Source organism: Perca flavescens, chromosome 5, assembly GCF_004354835.1.
Source record: "Perca flavescens isolate YP-PL-M2 chromosome 5, PFLA_1.0, whole genome shotgun sequence".
Taxonomy (NCBI): Eukaryota; Metazoa; Chordata; class Actinopteri; order Perciformes; family Percidae; genus Perca; species Perca flavescens.
The window spans coordinates 37575753-37596645 of record NC_041335.1 but is presented as its reverse complement, the minus strand read 5'-3'; the positions used below and the strand labels follow the sequence as shown (position 1 = coordinate 37596645).

At 42.2% G+C, this 20893-nt stretch overlaps 1 protein-coding gene across 2 annotated transcripts; it reads right to left on the bottom strand.

Annotated features, from left to right (window-relative positions):
• Positions 1 to 5897: 5897 nt before the first annotated feature.
• Positions 5898 to 19345, bottom strand: LOC114556080 (homeodomain-interacting protein kinase 2). Of its 2 annotated transcripts, XM_028578924.1 has the most exons (10): positions 19054 to 19345; positions 17464 to 17501; positions 16953 to 17132; positions 16649 to 16840; positions 13194 to 13375; positions 11373 to 11496; positions 9278 to 9397; positions 9101 to 9184; positions 6869 to 7035; positions 5898 to 6279 (listed from the first exon to the last, which is right to left on the bottom strand). In XM_028578924.1, exons 1-10 carry the CDS (start codon positions 19268 to 19270, stop codon positions 5916 to 5918), a joined length of 1668 nt encoding a protein of 555 aa, XP_028434725.1. In that variant the 5' UTR covers positions 19271 to 19345; the 3' UTR covers positions 5898 to 5915. The 2 variants fall into 2 exon arrangements, with proteins under 2 accessions (XP_028434725.1, XP_028434726.1); XM_028578925.1 differs by lacking the exon at positions 16953 to 17132.
• Positions 19346 to 20893: the final 1548 nt, after the last annotated feature.

Genomic DNA, 20893 nt, shown 5'->3' with positions numbered 1-20893 from the left:
CACTCAATTAACTTTCACTGTTACGCAGACGATACCCAATTATATCTGTCAATTAAGCCAGACGAAAGTGGTCAGTTAGCTAAACTTCAAGAGTGTATTAAAGATATAAAATCCTGGATGACCCACAATTTCCTGATGTTAAACTCAGACAAAACCGAAGTTATTGTGATGGGACCAACGCACCTCAGAACCTCATTATCTAAAGACATAGCTACTGTGGATGGTATTGCCCTGGCCTGCAGCACTACTGTCAGAAATTTAGGAGTTATTTCTGATCAGGATAGATCCTTCAATACCCACTTAAAACAAACCTCAAGAACAGCCCTTTTCCATCTTCGTAACATTGCCAAAATTAGGCATATCCTGTCTCAAAACAATGCTAGTCCATGCATTTGTTACGTCCAGGCTGGACTATTGCAATTCCTTATTATCAGGTTGCTCAAATAAGTCCCTTAAGACTCTCCAGCTGATCCAGAATGCTGCAGCGCGTGTTCTCACAAGAACTAAGAGAAGAGATCATATTTCTCCTGTATTAGCTTCTCTGCACTGGCTTCCTGTTGATTCCGGGATTGAGTTTAAAATCCTTCTCCTGACCTACAAAGCTCTAAATGGTTTAGCACCATCATATCTAGAAAAGCTCCTAATACCCTATTGTCCCATTAGAACACTGTGCTCCCAGAATGCAGAGTTACTGGTGGTTCCTAGAGTCTCTAAAAGTAGAATGGGAGCCAGAGCCTTCAGATATCAGGCTTCTCTCCTATGGAACCAGCTCCCAATCTGGGTTTGGGGGGCAGAAACTGTCACCTCATTCAAGAATGAACTTAAAACTCTCCTATTTGATAAAGCTTATAGTTAGGGAGTGAGGAGTTGCAGTGTTCACCTAACTGGCCCACCTGCTTCTCTTCATAATTGTTAGATTAATAACATATAACAAAAGTAGAGGGAGGCAGGCCAGCCAAGCCCGATCCAGCAGGGGAGAGTTCAAAGCCCGAACAGGCTACCTCTCCTTATGTCCTGTCTCTCTTAGTTACGCTGTTATAGTTTTAGACTGCCGTGGGACTTCCTTACTTCCTTTGACACTGCTCTCTCCTCTCCCTTTCTATTACCATTTGTGTGCATCCCGTCCCAGAAATGCTTGTTATTAATCCTAGCTTCTGGGGAGTTTACTCCCCGGAGTCCTTATGTTTTTTCCCCCAGCGTATTTCCTTGGAGAACGTTGGCACCAAGATCCTGGTTGCAGCTGTCGCCGTGGTCCTGCTGCACTCCCTGCTGAGCTCAGCGGTGCCCTGCAATGTCCTGCAGCTTCCTGCTGAACCCTGCTGCTTCGAAGTCACTGTTCCATTATTAATTTGACTATTATCGCCTCTGTTCATCACACCCCCAACCGGCCCGTCAGACACCGCCTACCAAGAGCCTGGGTCTGTCCGAGGTTTCTTCCCAAGAGGGAGTTTTTCCTCGCCACTGTCGCACTGCTTGCTCTTGAGGGAATTACTGTAATTGTTGGAATTGTTGGGGCTTTGTAGATTATAGAGTGTGGTCTAAACCTACTCTATCTGTAAAGTGTCTCGAGATAACTCTTGTTATGATTTGATACTATAAATAAAATTGAATTGAATTGTGTGTGTGTGTGTGTGTGTGTGTGTGTGTGTGTGTGTGTGTGTGTGTGTGTGTGTGTGTAAATATGTCATTATTAATCAAAATACACAGACAGAGGCCCGGACAGTTCTTCCATTGATGACCTGAACAGCAGACACAGCGCTCCCGAAAAACACCAGACATGACTCAGGTCTCAGGGCCAAAACCTCCCAGTGTTCAGAGCAGAGCTGACGCCCTTAAACTGGTCCATACTGGTTCATCTGCATGTCAGCCACACCACAGAGGAGCAGAGCAACACAAATATTACTCATCAGTTGAAAAAATAATCTATACAATCAAACTGTCTGACGCTTTCTTCAGGGTGTAGGCCTCAGCACAACGTTTAAAGCACATGTGTCAAACTCAAGGCCCGCGGGCCAAATCCGGCCCGTTGCAGATTTAGATCTGGCCCGTATATCTATTTGGGTTCACAATACATTTTGGCCCTCCTAGTTGTGTGCCAAACCAAAAACACAGGACAGTGTTTTTTAAACTACAATTACCTGACATTCATAGCAGAATTTGGCAGATTTGCCGACTGAGACTCAGAAATCCCCCCAGAAGCAGAGAGAGAGTTTTCATATTCAGGTTGTGAACAAGTTGTTGTTAAAAAACATCTTTGTTTTTCTCGATTTGCTAAATTCTACGATGGCTAACGAACTCTTTTGATGACTTTTGTAGGGCTTCATGTCAACAAAAATGTCGGAAAAAGCAACAAATTTACAAAAAGGTGACAAATGTCTGAGAAAGCCACAAAAAAGTTGGAACAAAAACAACAAAAATTAGGAAATAAGCTACCAAAATGTTAGAAAAAAAGTGACATGCAGTAACAAAAGCACGTCAATAAACTCTCCATGTGTGGCCCTCGACGTGATGCTCTGTTTCCAGTGTGGCCCTCTGGGAAAATGAGTTTGACACCCCTGGTTTAAAGGCTCGTCAACTTGTTTTAAGTAGAGTGCCTTGGACCTTTCTCCCTTTTTCAAACATGTAATTACTTCAAGTATCTTTACATGAGTTGAGAGTCTGACTGTTTATCAGTCAGGTTTGAACAAAGCAAGAGGGACCAGACGGGATTCCAGCGGAAGCTCTTAAGGCCGACACTGAAACCTCCACCAACATGCTCCACCACCTCATGAAAACCATCTGGGAGGAAGAAAATGTCCCATCCGACTGGAGAGATGGCCATATCGTGAAAATCCACAAGAAAGGAGACCTCCGGCAGTGCTAAAACTACAGAGGAATAATGTTCCTTTCAACACCTGGGAAGGTGCTCAACCATATCCTGCTCGAGAGGCTCCAAGAAGGGGGTCGATGAGAAACTGAGGGAAAACCAGGCTGGCTTCAGGAACAACAGATCCTGTGGAGACCAAATTGCCACCCTCAGGATTATTATTGAACAGTCCATCGAATGGAACTCGCCTGTCTATGTGAATTTCATAGATTTCGAAAAAGCCTTTGACAGTGTGGATAGGGAAAGGCTGTGGAAACTGATGGCTCATTATGGGATCCCAGCAAAGATCATCAACATCATTAGAAGCATCTACCATGGGACGAGATGTCAAGTCCTCCATGAAGGATGTATATCGGAGGCATTTGAGGTCCTGACTGGTGTGCGGCAAGGGTGCCTGCTCTCACCCTTTCTTTTCCTCCTTTGCATAGACTGGGTGATGAAAGAAACAATCAACAATAGACGAACCGGCATACAGTGGAGCTTGACCGAGCAGTTAGAAGATCTCGATTTCGCAGATAATCTGGCACTACTGGCTCACACACATCAACAGATGCAGGAAAAATTTGGAAAACTGGGGAAACAGCCGCTCTGCTCGGTCTCAAAATAAAGTCATCAAAAACTAAAGTATTGCGTATCAACAGCAAGAACAATACACCCATAACCATGGATCAAAATGAACTAGAGGATGTAAACAGCTTCACATACCTTGGTAGCATCATTTCAAGGGAAGGTGGCACGGAAGACGATGTTCAAGCCAGGATCGGAAAAGCAAGGACAACATTCAACATGCTAAACAATATCTGGAAGGCAAAAAACTTGTCACTCAAGACCAAACTGCAAATCTTCAACTCAAACGTAAAGACCACTCTACTCTATTGCTCAGAAACCTGGATAATTACCATCACCATACTCAATAAGCTGCAGACCTTCACCAACCTTTGCCTCAGACGCCTCCTAGGAATATAGTGGCCTAACACCATCTCTAACGCCAATCTGTGGGAACTCACCAAACAAGACCCAATAGAAATGCAAATCCGGAGGAGGAAATGGAAGTGGATAGGGCACACACTCAGGAGAAAGAAATCAATCACTAAACAGGCGCTGACGTGGAACCCGCAGGGCAGGAGGAAGAGAGGCAGACCGAGAACCACCTGGAGAAGAACCACAGAACAGGAGATGAAGAAAGAAGGGCTGACGTGGCAACATCTGGAGCGGAGGGCCCAAGACCGGAGAGGATGGAAGAGCTTTGTCGATGGCCTATGTTTCTATGGGAATCTAAAGGCCTAAAGTAAAAAAGTAAGTTGAACAAAGCAACCCAGAATTGTATCAAGTAAAACTGTCCTGATGTAAAAAACATTCATATTTCTGGTTCTCTTTGTTTTGAAGTTCAAAGAATTCATGAAAGTGCTCTTTGGAAGGGAACACAAAAACTTTACAAAAACATCCAGCGGTGCCCGGGTAGCTCAGCTGGTAGAACGTGCACCAATAGAGGTTTGCTCCTCAACACTGTGGGCTGCGGGTTCAACTCTGACCTGTGGCCCTTTGCTGTATGTCGCTCCCCCCTCTCTCTCTCCCTCCATTTCTTCAGCTGTCCTGTCAAAATAAAGGCCTAAAAGGCAAAAATAGGTCCCGGACAATCTTCTTGAAGAAATCTTTTTCTTCAGGAACTCTTGGACCTTTCTTCCTGAAAAGAAAAGTTAAAAAAATAACCTTTATTTAGATTTTTTTTTATTAAAAATGTTAATATGTTTAACAGGTTACAACCCACGCATCGCCTTCTTCAGGGTGTAGGGTGTATATATATATATATGGTCAGCAGAGAGCAAAGAGCAAAGAGCAGAGAGCAAAGAGCAAAACACACACACACACACACACACACACACACACACACCTAACACACACACACCTAACACACACACACAAACCTAACACACAGATACACACACACTCACTTAACACACACACACACACACACTCCTAACACACACTTAACACACACACACACACCTAACACAGACACACACCTAACACACGCACGCACACACACACACACACACACACACACACACTCACTTAACACACACACACACACACACACACTAACTTAACACACACACGTACACACACCTAACACACACTTAACACACACACACCTAACACAGACACACACCTAACACACGCACGCACACACACACACACACACACACTAACACGCACACACACAAACCTAACACACAGATACACACACACTCACTTAACACACACACACATACACACACCTAACACACACTTAACACACACACACACACCTAACACAGACACACACCTAACACACGCACGCACACACACACACACACACTCACTTAACACACACACACACACACACACTAACTTAACACACACACAAACCTTAACACACACACTCACGCACACACACCTTACACACACACACACACACACACACACACAAACACTAACTTAACACACACACAAACCTTAACACACACACTCATGCACACACACCTAACACACACACACACACACACACAAACACACGCTCAGTAAAGGAGTGTTGCTCCATCTGCTGGTGAAGAGCTGCACATACACTCAGAGCTTTGTGTGCTGAGTTTAGTTTTCACCGATGTGTTATGAATGTATTCCTGTATTCCTTTACATGGACATGTTCAACACAGGATCAGGCACCTAAAACATGTTGTTGTTTAGCACAGGGAAGATTTTAGGGGTGTAACAACACATCGATCTGGATCAATATATTGATTCAATGGTCAATATCATCGATGCAAGAAGTGAAAATATCGATACATATTGTTGTGAATGTATGAAAACCCTGAACAAAGCTGTCGTCGGTTTGAATCGGTATCATAGATTTGTATCCTAAATTGTATCCTAACTGCATGAACCTACCTTTAACTTGTCTCTCGTAGCCAGACCTTCCTCCACAGCGCTGCGAAGGAAGGTCCAAAGAACAATCTGTATAGCAACACACAGGAAAAAATCCAAGAACATTTGCTGTGTCTGCACATATCATTTACTCTGCAAGACAAATAACATTCAACATTTCTTTCTTTCCGAGCAAGGTCCTTGCTGCCCTGTTGAAGAATTTCTGGGCTCTCTTCAGCAGGCTCTTCTTCACTTTAACAGGAAACCCATCAGATGTACTGGCTGCCCTGCAGAAGAATTTCTGGATTCTCTTCAGCGGGCTCTTCTTCAATTTAACAGGAAACCCATCAGATGTACTGTCCGCCCTGTGGCTAGAAGCCAAGCCTGTGCCATTGGTACGAGTTCTGGCTGAAGGCCCTTCACCTTTGCTCTCTTCATCTGCCTCGTCGTCGTCTGCCTCTTCTGCGTAATCCATTGGACACACCAGCATTTTGTGAAAGGACTCGTTCACACTGAAGAAACACACACATATACACATGACAAGCAATGAAAGAATCAGCCATTCAATCATGCGCCTATTGAAAAAACCAGAGGGGACCGAGCCTTCTCTGTAGTAGCCCCCAAACTCTGGAATTCCCTCCCACCCTAGATCAAATCATGTATTAAAATTAGTTATTACATGATTTAGTGCACTGCTAGGCACTGCTAGGCACTGCTAGGCAATGTTAGGCACTGTTAGGCACTGCTAGGTCTCAGCATAGCCATCTAGCGGTAGGGGGGTTTAAACACAACATAAATGTTAACCACTGTTTCATGAATATTTTTGAACGTAAACTGAAAAAAAAAAAAATAATAAAATAGTACTGCTAAATAAAATATTGCGATACTCAAGTGTATCAATTTTTTTCGTACTCCCCTATTTAATATTGATGCCGTTTACTTTTGGTGCAAATGTTCCACCAAAACCAGTTCCTTCCTGAGACTATTTAGCAGAGCCACTGCGTCCAGAGCTTAGTGCCACCCAAGACGTTTGTGATTGGTTTAAAGAAATGCAACTATCCCAGAATGCATCTGTGGTGTAGCTGACACACAGTAACTTACTATTCGCTCATGTCCATCTCATCCATCAGATGGGCCATTGTAACAAATGGGTGCGTGATAGCCTTTTCCGGAATCATCCTCTTCTTCGAGTCCGTCTGTAGAAGAGATTTCAGGAGGCTCACAAAAGCTCTTTGGTCCTCCAGTTCAATAGGTTGCTCGATGTCTACCTAAAATTGAAACAAAGTGTTAATTTTATCTCCTTCCTGTCTCTTGGTTAGGTTTGCTGCTGGGGCTCAGTTGTCAACGCGGTGCGGAGGAAGAGTAGTCTACGATCGTTAGATTAAGTTTAATGGTATAGGACATTATTTTATTAGCTTATTTTGAATGTGTAGGTATGTGGATCTTTTAAAAGACATGTTTATGTTGAAATAAATGTACCTACACAAATAGTTAGGTAGCTTTTTGTACCTTTGCCTTCTTATGGACAGATATTTTATAGGGATTTTTTAGAATGAACATTCAGGGCCCTATCTTGCACCTTGCGCTGCGCAATGCCCGACGAAGGTGTCAGTTTCCCGTACAGCTCCTAAGTCGTTTAAATAGCAAATGCACCTGCGCCCATCTGTGCACCCATGGGCGTGCTGGTCTTACAGGGAGGTGTGTTCAGGTGCATTCTGGGTGTGCTGGTCTTACAGGGAGGTGTGTTCATGTGCATTCTGGAGTTCAGGCGTATCTTGAGGCAGCGGGAAGTGATCGCGCCATTGACCAACAAAAACCTGGTCTAAAGTCAATAACGCAGCATTTCATTGTGATTTTAACAGAGCATTAGTGAAATGCTCCTAGGCTCATGCACAGCGCGTACACACTATACTTGTTACACACACAGGGACGCACAGCAGCACACATACATGCAGAAGGTTAAAAATAAAAATATTACGGTGCAAATCCTCCATCATAACAGCAATGCTCCAAGGTCCAAACGCGCCTGGCTTTTAAAGGGAATGGGAGATGATCTCTGATTGGTTTATTGCATGTTACGCCCAAAACACACCTCTGATTAATGAAGACACTAAGTATAACCCTTTAGGACCATTCGCCCTGCGCACGGACCCGTCAAACTAGCAAAAGTGGATTTGGACGAGCCCTAAACGCACCTGCACCAGGCGCTTCACGGCGTGCACTTACATCGTTAAAATAGGGCCCTCAACTCATTTTTGGCCAGTTTTGGCAGCCCTGTGTGTTGTTGGATCAACTGCATTCTCATGAACAGGTTCATACGAGATCCTACAAGAGTAGACGACCTGTCACATGACAGTTAAGTTTAGCGTCTTTACAGTTACGTTTAGCTGAGAAATGGTGACTTTGAATCGGGTACAGAGCACAGTGAGATGAAAGTCCTTTCATGGGCCATGGCAGTTGAGTTTAGCCGACAAAAAGTGACTGACAACAGTTAAGTTTAGGCACCAAAACAACTAGTATTCAAGTCAAATCAAACTTTATTTGTCCCCAGAGGGGCAATTAAATTCCTGGGTGAAAGTCTTGTGTTTTCCCCCGGGACATGAACTCCGCTCCTCTGCATATAAAGGGCTATATATGCTTCTGCGTTAAATCTATGCCGTGGCTTCGTACGTAGGTATGTGGAGACAGAAACCATTCGCCGTAGCCTGACGTCACCTCTCGAAAAATTTAACTACACGTCGCAGCAACGTACGTGGCTTGGTAGCGTTGCATTTCCCCCAACTCATTTCCTGTTTCTCCTTCTCCATATTTCCCCAGTGTGGGATTAATAAAATATATCTTATCTTATGAAATCAGAGAGAGGGTTAACTTTTCAGATTTCCCACCGTGGCCAGAAAGAACAGGTTTGTTTCTCTCACTGTGACTCTATAGTCACTACTCTGAAGATAATCACCGTCACTCTCTCACTCTCTCTACCACACACACACACACACACACACACACACACACACACACACACACACACACACACTCTGCCCTGCTACCAACGAACAAGTATAAACTTCAGGCCACTTACGTAAGCTACGGCGAAAGCTCTGGAGTCGTGGAGTCTCTGCTGGTCCATTAATCACGCTTAAGCCCTGTGTTTTATGTTATTTTCTAATCAGATAGAATCCCCTCAACGAGGTCTGTTAAATCGGATGAAAAAAGGCAACGGTGTGTGACACACCGCAATAACGGAAGCTCACTGACGATCTCCTTGGTTTGTGGCGGCCTTTATCATCACAGCGAATGGTTATTAATTAATGAATTACTCATACAATGGTCGCTTACTGTTATCAGGTCATCCAGGCTTTTAAAAGACCTGTCCCATTCTCCAGCATCTCTGTCGTTGTAAAGCTTGTACTCGCCTGGAGTCTGCAAGAGCAAAATATATATATATCAGATACTTCTTCATTTAAAGGAGTTGTTGTCTGAGTGGGAGACAAAGGCACAACAAGGTTGACATACCTTTAGCCACCATTTTGGGTAGTTCGTTTTCTGGTTCATCGTAAAGAACTTGTGGGTGAAGTATCCGGCGCGGAGAAGGTGGTCAGCCGGCTGTCCCAGTATGTCAACAATGCCTCTCATCTGGAGAGAATTTAAAGAATCACATCAACCGACATCCTACACCTACAGAGTCCCTCGCTGGTGTCTAAGGCCTAACGCCTGCATATACTGTTAAAATAATGGATGAAGCTAAGGGGTCTGAAAAAGCCCCCTGCTAACAGCAGGGGGCGACTCCTCTGGCTCCAAATCGAAGTCTGTTTCTATAGACGTCTATGTGAAAATGAGCCTACTTCTCTCTTGATTTATTACCTCAGTAAACATTTTCATAATGAGTTTATGGTCCCAATCGCTAGTTTCAAGTTTTCATCAACAAAGCATGATGTACATTTAGTAAATGATGGTCCCATTTATTTTATGAAAGAAGATAAATCAGGGGATGCTTTAGGACCTGTCAATCAGGACAGAGGCTTAGCAATGCTAACCATGCTAACACTGTGGACATTAAAACAGACCTCAACTTGTTTTTGGCTGTTGTCTGTGTTTTTATCTTAAACTTTGACCCTGGCACATGTGTTTTCCATCAGCAAAGTTAATTGGAACACTTTAGTCGCCTAAATATGTCTTGGTCAGCGTTCTGCCAATCAACCCAGCTAACTTCCACTAGTGTTTATAGCTGGTAACTTAAGGGAAAGTTTGCAAATGTATTGTTCTGCTGTTCATGCAGGTAAATGATAATTTATTACAATGATAAACCCAACGACAAACCCAATTACAAAATTACTTTTCTATAGCTTATTAACACATTTAAATGTTCATCTTTGAAAAAATGAAATTAAAATGTAGGCTAAGTCCAAAGTCCAACAGGGTAAAGTTAGTTTTGGGTTGGATATGTATTTATATTTCCATAAGTCATGATAATCAATAGGAATGGGGCATATCCTCACAATAACCAATGTGAAACTAACTTGATCAGTGAGACGAGGCCTCATCTTGGCTGTTTCAAACAGGAAACTTTGGGATTCCCGACATGTTAAACGAGGCAAAAATCCTAAAGAAATATTATAAATAATTGTCCCTAATTGTAAAACGATCAGTCCAAGACTCAAAGGAATTAATCTTGCCGTTCAAATGGCAATTAAATCCCAAATAAAAATTAGATTCTGCTCTTCTCCCGACACACTATATAAGACCAGTACGTTTCACTAGGTCAGTCTCACAGGCTCTCATTCCAGTTCCCCCCCCAATACAAAATCAACTACGGTCAGGAAATACTTTTTTTCAGGACACTACCATCCATCACATATTTTAAAAAGTCATACAAACTGTTTCCTCTTGATAGTCACACTTGCACACATTGATTGTTCATGTATTGTTTTAGTTCTGTTTCTCTGTATTTAATGTTTTATTATATCTGTCTAGTCCGTGATAATGTCCTGTGTAAATGTGCCGAAATTGTGCTCAATGTTCTATGTTGCTGCAGAACAGGAACCTGCTGGAAACCAGTTTTTTAAACTGAGTCAGGCCCGTTTATATTATAACTTAATTGTTGCTTTTAAATTTCCCTGTATAATAAATGAAATGAAATTAAATGAGATCTCTCCATTTTGGAGGTGAGTGTCGCTAAATAAGGTGCAGATGAAAATGGAGAGATCTCCTTTTTATTTGGGATTTAATTGGCATTTGAACGGCAAGATGAATTCCTTTGACTCTTGGATGGGAGGTGATCCACAAAAGCCTATATGGTCGGAACAATTATATGTCAGAGCAGAGGGTTTATTTTTGTCGAAACAAAGGGATGTCGGACTAGTGGGCTGCAATACCAAAGGGAATTTTTTGGGTTATTGAGAGGTCGGAACAATGTAGCGTCGGAGAAATGGCCATTCCCCATAAACAACACTGGCTTAGACTCGTCCTAGAATTGTCTCGTCTGGTTTCAACAGCAACATTGTCAAACTTGAGGCTTCAAAACGGCAGTCCACAAAAACCAATGGGTGACGTCACTGATGCTACGTCCATCGTTTGTACAGTCTATGTACGGATCCATTTGGTTACTTACAGACTGGTACTGGTAGTGACCTGGAAACAGGTGTTCGGCGACGTACAGCCAGAAGAGCACACAGCCGAGACTCCACATGTCTATGGACTCAGAGACGGGGAGACCCAGGAAGACTTCTGGTGCCCTGTGAGTAGTGTACAAGAATCCCAAGAGCTGTTATGTACTTTGTCAAATTCAGCATGTGTACTGAAGATTGACACATTGGCCCAATCCCAAAGTGAGCCCTGAGGACTAAGGACTAAAGACTCACAGACTTAATTGATCTCAGGTGCTAAGTGAGTGAGTGTGTGTGTGAGGCCACATGGGCTCAGATAGGTAGAAACGGGATTGGGACAGCACTTTACTAGATCACGTTACCTTGGCAATAACAAAGATGTTGCTGACACTTGCCGGTTTGGGAATTTTCATTTTAAGTTTGTTGCTTTCCACACGGCCAAGGCACAGGAGACGGCTGCCTGATTCCACATTATTTCAAGCTCTTGTTTACCTTTGTAATTTCCGGATTTCCCTCCAGTCTCCGCGGTAAACGTCACAACGCTTTGAACTGTGGGTAATTCCCTTTGGTGAAGTCTGTATTGATGCAGACTCATGGAAAGGGCTCGGTAAGTTTGTACTCAAACCCTCACGCACTTTGAAATTCGACATTGGGACAACCCTAAGCGCTTACGAATTTTGTGAGAACGCGCACCAAAGTCTGTGAGTCTGTGAGTCCGGACTTTGGGATTGGGCCATTGTCTGTTAGATCATCCAAATGGATGTTTGCTAACATTTTTGGTAGTAAAGGGATGTACTTTTTACTAAAATTACCTCTATTTATGAATAATTCTTCTGGCTCGATTTTTATTTAAAATTGTTTTTAGTTATTCTTCAAGAATAGAAGCTTTTTTTAAGCAGATTATGATTTGCTAAGCTCGGGAGAGAAGACGCAATACTTTGCTTAAAGGGTAAAGTGCAGGTTAACCACCACAACCAATTAATATGTAAATAAAGTGCTCAATATGTATGTATTTAAACATTTCTGTCTTAAAATGCGTTAAAATAACATTTATTGTGGTTTCTTCAAAGGTAGCATGTTTTTTACAGTAACTGGGTGATGATGTCATAAGAGGGAGTAGCAACCCATAGCAGGTACATAGACAGGCCAACAACGGGACAATTTTATCCATTTTTGCCATCTTATTCATCACTACATTCACTTCTGACAACGTTTTAGGCGAGAAATTAACTGTTTAGATTTCGAATATAGGCAGTCTTGCGAAAATCGTTGCTGAATTGACAATTTGCTTCAAAGATTTCGGAGTTGAGAAGCTCCATGAAGTGAGGTAACAACCAGCAGCGCTTGCCCCGGCCGCTGGCTCGACACTCGGACAGTCTCGCTCGGACACACCGCTGTAAACCGGAGGTCTCTCAGACCGGTCTCCACTGTAAAAACTACCAACTTTTCATGTTATATTCTAGCCTGGATGCCAGCTGAATTTAGCCCTGCCCACAAAATTCGAGGTTGGGAAGTTCTGACTAGAATCTGAGTAGGACCACGTCAGGCTAATTATATTCAGCATAAAAAGCCATGCAAAACAATGGTGGGCGGCTCTAATCTTTTTGCTTAACTTCATGAAATATTTAACCTGCAATTTACACTATAAGAACGAGCTGTAAAATAACCCATAATAATTGTGAAATGTAATTAAATGTTTGAATGCTGCAACTGAAATTTGGGTGTCTTATAAACCCACACATGCTGGGCCCTTTGTGTGCATCACATGGAAATAAAGAATACATCAATCACTGTGTTCAAAGATGGGCTGTGCAGAGTGAATGTACCTGTAACCCAGAGGTTGGATTGTATGTCCACGATGCTCCTTTGAGGTGGGGAAGGACACTCCGAAATCTATTAGTTTCACCCTAAAGGGCTCACCCTGGTGGTTAGTCAGCATTACGTTGTCCGGCTTCAGGTCCGAGTGAACCACACCGATGCCTTTCAGAGCGTCAAAGGCCGTCAGCAACTGCAAAGACAAAGACAGGACATGTCATAGGGCTTTGACTTTTGCCCAAAAATCATATTCAAAGTTTGTTTCTTTATTAATTTTCAAATATATTTGAATATTTATTAATAATATTTTGACCATTAAATGCCTTCAGTAAGACCTACAGTACAGGCCAAAAGTTTGGATACACCTTCTCATTCAATGCGTTTCCTTTTAAGTTTCATGACTATTTACATTGTAGATTCTCACTGAAGGCATCAAAACTATGAATGAACACATATGGAATTATGTACTTAACAAAAAAGTGTGAAATAACTGAAAACATGTCTTATATTTTAGATTCTTCAAAGTAGCCACCCTTTTGCTTTTTTTGATAACTCTGCAAACCCTTGGTGTTCTCTCAATGAGCTTCATGAGGTAGTCACCTGAAATGGTTTTCCCTTCACAGGTGTGCTTTGTCAGGGTTAATTAGTGGAATTATTTCCCTTATTAATAAAAAAGCAAAGGGTGGCTACTTTGAAGAATCTAAAATATAAGACATGTTTTCAGTTATTTCACACTTTTTTGTTAAGTAGATAATTCCATATGTGTTCATTCATAGTTTTAATGCCTTTAATGAGAATCTACAATGTAAATAGTGATGAAAATAAAAAGGAAACGCATTGAATGAGAAGGTGTGCCCAAACTTTTGGCCTGTACTGTATATTGGTATCAAACTTAAGTTAAAAAAAAATTGAAAAGTCAGACGTGTAGCTACATTTTGAAATGCGTGAAAAAGCCTCAGAATCTGAATTGAAAACGTTTACAAGCAAACACATTTACAAAAAATAATGCCCGTAACAGGTTCGAATATTAAGGGCTGCCTAATATTCGTTTGAATATCATTATTTTTTTAAATATTCGAATGATATTCGAATAACGAAGTTCGGAGTCAAAGGCCTAACATGTGAATGATTAAAGACACCAGTGACCAGCGTGCAGACTGAGACAGATACAGACGGAGACTGTCCTCCACCGAAAAACGCTCCCATAGGTCGTTTGTTCAAGCAGCAATTACAACTCAGATGTACCTTCATAGTGGTGGTGCCCTCTAGTGGCCGTAGTAGTTATGATGGGAGCAAATCAGGAAGTAAAGTGACCACTTCATCACCTTAATTCTTACCTGGTCTCCCTTTGCCAGACCCTTCTCCACAGCACTGCAGAGGAGGGTCTGGCTAGTCCACACATCATTCCGGGATGGGAGAAAAACGTGCTCTGGTTTATTGGCATTTCTTTAAAGGAACTATTTTTGGTGGACCATGTGTACGTTCAAAAGTAGTAGAATTTGTGCCAGATGTCCTCAAAAGTAGGCATGTTGGGGGGATGGATGAGTGAAAGAAACACAGGACTTTTACCCAGGAGACCAGGGTTCATGTCCCATTAAATAAAAGTAAACGGCGAGTTCTTCACAGAACAATCTGAGCTACGTCTCGTTCTGCGTCACGTGGTAACCTTCAGGAAGTGAATTAACGTCTGATTTGAACCCAAACCACCATCTTTTTGATCAACTTAACTAAGTAGAGTTGGTGCCTAAACCCTAACCAAACTTGTGGGGTCCCGACAGCTTTGTGGGGCCAAAATGCACATACACACACACACACACACACATTCGTACAGTCGTGTAATAAATAAAATAAAAATATAAAAAGCCTGGTGTCCCAATATAAATTAAATTCTATCCCAATATTAAAAACCATGTTATTTAAATTAAAAAATTAAGATATTTAAAAGGGCTCATAAATACTGTCTGAATTACTTGCCCTTGAGGTTAAAACTAAATACACACATACCATTAAGAGTTAGTAGTAAGTGCTATGTTTAAAAGTGCTTTAAAAGGTAAAAAGTGCCACATAATAAATAATTCTAACCCTAAATGCCCACAAGTTGAAAGATCTGTTTGAGGGTTAAGACTTGGTTTTAGGATTAGGGATAGAATTAGGTTAAGGTTAGACATTTAGTTGTGATGGTTAAGGTTAGGGTAAGGGTTAAGGTTAGACATTTAGTTGTGATGGTTAAGGTGAGGGTAAGGGTTAAGGTTAGACATTTAGTTGTGATGGTTAAGGTTATAAGGGTTAAGGTTAGGGTAAGGGTTAAGGTTAGGGTAAGGGTTAAGGTTAGACATTTAGTTGTGATGGTTAAGGTGAGGGTAAGGGTTAAGGTTAGACATTTAGTTGTGATGGTTAAGGTGAGGGTAAGGGTTAAGGTTAGACATTTAGTTGTGATGGTTAAGGTTATAAGGGTTAAGGTTAGGGTAAGGGTTAAGGTTAGGCATTTAGTTGTGATGGTTAAGGTTAGGGGAAGGGTTAAGGTTAGACATTTAGTTGTGATGGTTAAGGTGAGGGTAAGGGTTAAGGTTAGGCATTTAGTTGTGATGGTTAAGGTGAGGGGAAGGGTTAAGGTGAGGGTAAGGATTAAGGTTAGGCATTTAGTTGTGATGGTTAAGGTGAGGGTAAGGGGCTAGGGAATGCATTATGTCAATGATGGGTCCCCACAAAGATAGTGAAATGCACTGTGTGTGTGTGTGTGTGTGTGTGTTTTGTGTCTGTGAGTGTGTGTATGTGTATGTGTATGTGTGTTTGTGTCTGTTTGTGTGTGTGTGTGTGTGTGTGTGTGTGTGTGTTTGTGTGTGTGTGTGTATGTGTGTATATGTGTGTTTGTGTCTGTTTTTGTGTGTGTGTGTGTATGAGTGTTTGTGTCTGTTTGTGTCTGTTTGTGTGTGTATGTGTGTGTGTGTGTGTGTATGAGTGTTTGTGTCTGTTTGTGTGTCTGTGTGTATGTGTGTGTGTTTGCGTCTGTTTGTGTGTGTGTGTATGTGTGTTTGTGTCTGTTTGTGTGTGTGTGTGTGTGTGTGTGTGTGTGTTTTGTGTCTGTTTGTGTGTGTATGTGTTTGTGTCTGTGTGTGTGTATGTGTGTTTGTGTCTGTGTGTGTGTGTGTGTGTGTATGTGTGTTTGTGTCTGTGTGTGTGTATGTGTGTGTGTGTTGTGTGTGTGTGTGTGTGTGTGTGTGTGTGTGTGTGTGTGTGTGTTTTGTGTCTGTGTGTGTGTGTTTGTGTGTGTGTGTGTGTGTGTTTGTGTCTGTTTGTGTGTGTGTGTGTGTGTATGTGTGTGTGTCTGTGTGTGTGTGTGTGTGTGTGCATGTGTGTTTGTGTCTGTGTGTGTGTGTGTGTGTGTGTGTTTGTGTGTGTGTATGAGCACAGTTGTCATCATCCTCATCTGACTGAGTGTAATGTCATTACTCCCCTCAGTGTTTACCTGCTGTGCCATCGGTCGTATCTCACTGAGGGACAGCGGCTTGTAGCGTCTCTCTCTAAACAGTTGATGAAGATTTCTGTCTAACATTTCGAAAGCGAGACAGGTTTGTCCTTTGTGTTTAAACGTTTCGAGGAACTGCGCCACGTTCTTCTTGACTGGGTCAAGAGCGCTCACCGCTTTGAGCATTTTGATCTGCGGAGACAAGAGCAGAACATTACATCGCATGGTATCAGCACTTCATTTACTCACATCAGTAAGGAGGGAAGAAAGAAGAAATTATCCAAAAAGAAGGAAAGTGATCTACCTCTTCTTCAACGTCTTCACTATTCTCAGATTTTAGGATCTTGATGGCTACATCCTGTGATGTGACTAAGTTCACACACTTGGCAACTTTGCCAAAGCATCCTTCTCCGATGAAGTCCTGAATGCGGTAGTAACATGTGCGGCTGCACAGCACGTCTCTCATTCGCACCTCATGGTGGGGCTGTGCAATTATCCAAAATGTAATCGTGATTATGATGTTGGTTCCCAATGATCACAAAAACAGAATAATCGAGAAAAACTTATTATTTAGCTCATTACATATTGCAAGTACACTGTTATTTTCTCGTGTTCTGAATGAAAAAATAAAGTTTAAATAGGAAAGTATTATTAGTAAGTTATTAGTATGTGTTTTTTTTACTGTTGATTTATTTTTTAAGTTCAATAATATCAACGAGAAGTCAACGTGTCAATCGTGTTAAATTATCGTGATTTTAATATTGACCGAAATAATCGTGATTATATAATTTTTTCCATAATCGAGCAGCCCTTACCTCATGGTTCTTCGATGTCTTCGTTTCACCTGCGACAGCTGACAGAGAAACAGAGGAGACAACACGACATCCACAGATTAATAAGATGACACTTTCTGCTTATGTTAATAAATGCTTCACTGTAATAAAAACAGGTTAAAAGAAACAGTAATATAACAGTATCTGGGGCGCCCAGAAAACACTGGAATAACTAACGGAAAATAATGTTCTCGTCCTCAGAATGTAAAATCTTAATCTGCAAAGTAACTAGTGGCTTCAACTGTCCCGTCAATGTATCTGAGTAAACATATAAGTAGAATAGAATTTAGATTAAAAAGTACAGGCACCCTAAGTACAGCACTTGACTACATGTATTAAGTTTCTTCCCACCACTCTGTTTCTGTGTGTGTGTGTGTTTGTGTGTGTGTGGTTGTGCTTGACTACATGTATTAAGTTTCTTCCCACCACTCTGTTTCTGTGTGTGTGTGTGTTTGTGTGTGTGTGGTTGTGCTTGACTACATGTATTAAGTTTCTTCCCACCACTCTGGTTCTGTTTGTGTGTGTGTGTTTGTGTGTGTGTGCATTTGCGTGTGTGTCTGTGTGCGTGTGAGTGTGTGCATTTGCGTGTGTGTGTGTGTGTGTGTGTGTGTGTGTCTGTGCGTGTTTGTGTGTGTGTGCATTTGCGTGTGTGTCTGTATGTGTGTGTTTGCGTGTTTGTGTGTGTGTGTGTACATTTGCGTGTGTCTGTGCGTGTGTGTTTGCGTGTTTATGTGTGTGCATTTGTGTTTGTGTCTGTGCGTGTGTGTCTGTGCGTGTTTGTGTGTGTGTGCTTGTTTGTGTGTTTGCGTGTGTGCAGGTGTGCTTGACCACATTTATTAACTTCCTTCCCACCACTCTGTTTCTCTGTGTGTGTGTGTGTCTCTGTGTGTCTCTGTTTGTGTTTGTGTGTGTCTGTGCGTGTGTGTTTGCGTGTGTGTGTGCGCATTTGCGTGTGTCTGTGCATGTGTGTGCGTTTGCGTGTGTGTATTTTAGGGCTTCAACTAACTTACAAGAATGTTATGTGATTGTATCTAGTGCACATGTCCAGTATTTATATTGTATTTAATGTCAGGCTCATGTGAGGATGCCTATCATTGTTTTTAAGGGAGGCTATTGTAACATCTGGCCAGGGACTGCAGGTGAAGACTAGCCTTTTGGTTAATTCTGGCATATTTACAGAAATGTTTATTAATGTGCACTGTCCCTGACAAATAAAGAAAAAAACAAATATGTTCCTTGTTGATTAATCAGTTGATTATTTTCTCAGTTAATGGATTAGTTGTTTGGTCTCCAAAATGGTGAAAAATGTGGATCAGTGTTTCCCCAAAAAGCCCAAGATGACGTCCTCAAATGTCATGTTTTGTCTCCAGCTCAAATATATTCAGTTTCCTGTCTCAGAGGAGAGAAGACACTAGAACAATATTCACATTTAACAAGCTGGAATGAGAGTTTTTTCATACAAAAATGACTCAAACCAATTTCTTGATTATCAAATTAGATGCCAATTAATGTACTAGTTCACAACTAATGGATTTACTCTTTGCAGCTTTAGTGTGTTTTCAGTTTCCTTACCTCTTTTGTCTTCTCTCAAACGGCTTGCTGAGCGTGATGGCATTTTACAGTAATCTACTTTTTCCCTGGCGCGGTTCATCGTCTCTTCTTTAACATACACGTGTCTTTTACATAGACGTGAACTAACTTGGTTTGCAGTCCCTGAAATGTTTTCAGCTGAAGTTTTACTCGATGAATTCTGGATTTTTGAGTCATTGTAACAGAATATTAATTCCATTCTAAAGAAAGACCATTCCGTGGCAGTTTGTTTTTAAAAAAGACCAGTTGTCAATGCATATTATTCATAGTCTGGTCCTACCAGACTCTGGTACACTAGCCTGGTCCTACCAGACTCTGGTCCACTAGCCTGGTCCTACCAGACTCTGGTCCATTAGCCTGGTCCTACCAGACTCTGGTACACTAGCCTGGTCCTACCAGACTCTGGTCCACTAGCCTGGTCCTACCAGACTCTGGTCCATTAGCCTGGTCCTACCAGACTCTGGTACACTAGCCTGGTCCTACCAGACTCTGGTCCACTAGCCTGGTCCTACCAGACTCTGGTCCATTAGCGGCCGAAATGGGTTTCCTCAGGAGGGTGGCTGGCGTCTCCCTTAGAGATAGGGTGAGAAGCTCAGTCATCCGTGAGGAGCTCGGAGTAGAGCCGCTGCTCCTTTGCGTCGAAAGGAGCCAGTTGAGGTGGTTCGGGCATCTGGTAAGGATGCCCCCTGGGCGCCTCCCTAGGGAGGTGTTCCAGGCACGTCCAGCTGGGAGGAGGCCTCGGGGAAGACCCAGGACTAGGTGGAGGGAGGTCCAGCTGGGAGGAGGCCTCGGGGAAGACCCAGGACTAGGTGGAGGGAGGTCCAGCTGGGAGGAGGCCTCGGGGAAGACCCAGGACTAGGTGGAGGGATTATATCTCCAACTTGGCCTGGGAATGCCTCGGGATCCCCCAGTCGGAGCTGGTTAATGTGGCTCGGGAAAGGGAAGTTTGGGGTCCCCTGCTGGAGCTGCTCCCCCCGCAACCCGACACCGGATTAGCGGATGAAGATGGATGGATGGATGGATGAGAGATCAGACTTTTTGACGTAACTTTATTAGTTTTGTCTCACTCACTTCGGTAGGCCTACATTTCTCAGATCAGAATTGAAATTCTCAAAACTACTTGTTCAATCTTCACAGCATCCAGTCACTTGTCACGTCATAAAATACATTTATCATTCTTTTAACACGTGTGCTGTCTTCCCATCCATTTGTTTTTTTACTTTTTCAATGTTTTGTGCACTTTTTTGACGTTTTTCGCACTTTTTCTAAAGTTTGGAGGTCTTCTTTTAACGTTTTTGTCCTTTGCTTTTTTGGTTGTTGTACATTTTCAGCCCTTATTTCAACGTCCCATATTTTCTGTTATAAAAAAACTTTGATAACAGGTCAAATATGACCCGAGGACGACATTGCAAATGTCATCTTTATCAAAATACTGGTTCAATAGAAAAGTCAACCCCATTCTTTGTTTTTGGTAGTTGCTGTCAGAAATTCCTAAAATCTCAACCATAGAGCTGCAAAGATTAATCGATCACGCAATAGTTGTCAACTATTACATTAATTGGCAATAAATTTTTGGGGGGCTTTTCCGCTTTTAATGGACAGGAGAGAGAGAGAGAGAGAGGGAAGACATGCAGGAAATCATCACAGGTCAGAGTCGAACCTTGGACCTCTGCGTCGAGACATAAACCTCAGAGGATATGTGCGCCTGCTCTACCCACTGACCAACCCGGCCACAATTGGCAACCATTTTGATAATTGATTAAACGGTTTGGGTCATTTAGGCTAAAAAATGTAATAAAAAAAAGTTAAACTTTGATTCCAG

Excerpts from the sequence above, each read along its gene's own strand:
- LOC114556080 (XM_028578924.1), bottom strand. The coding sequence starts at position 19,270 with ATGGAATTAATATTCTGTTACAATGACTCAAAAATCCAGAATTCATCG. Across the intron at positions 17,133-17,463 it reads AGACATCGAAGAACCATGAG|CCCCACCATGAGGTGCGAAT; the intron begins GTAAGGGCTGCT and ends ATAATTGCACAG. Across the intron at positions 6,280-6,868 it reads GAGATGGACATGAGCGAATA|TGTGAACGAGTCCTTTCACA; the intron begins GTAAGTTACTGT and ends GTGTTTCTTCAG.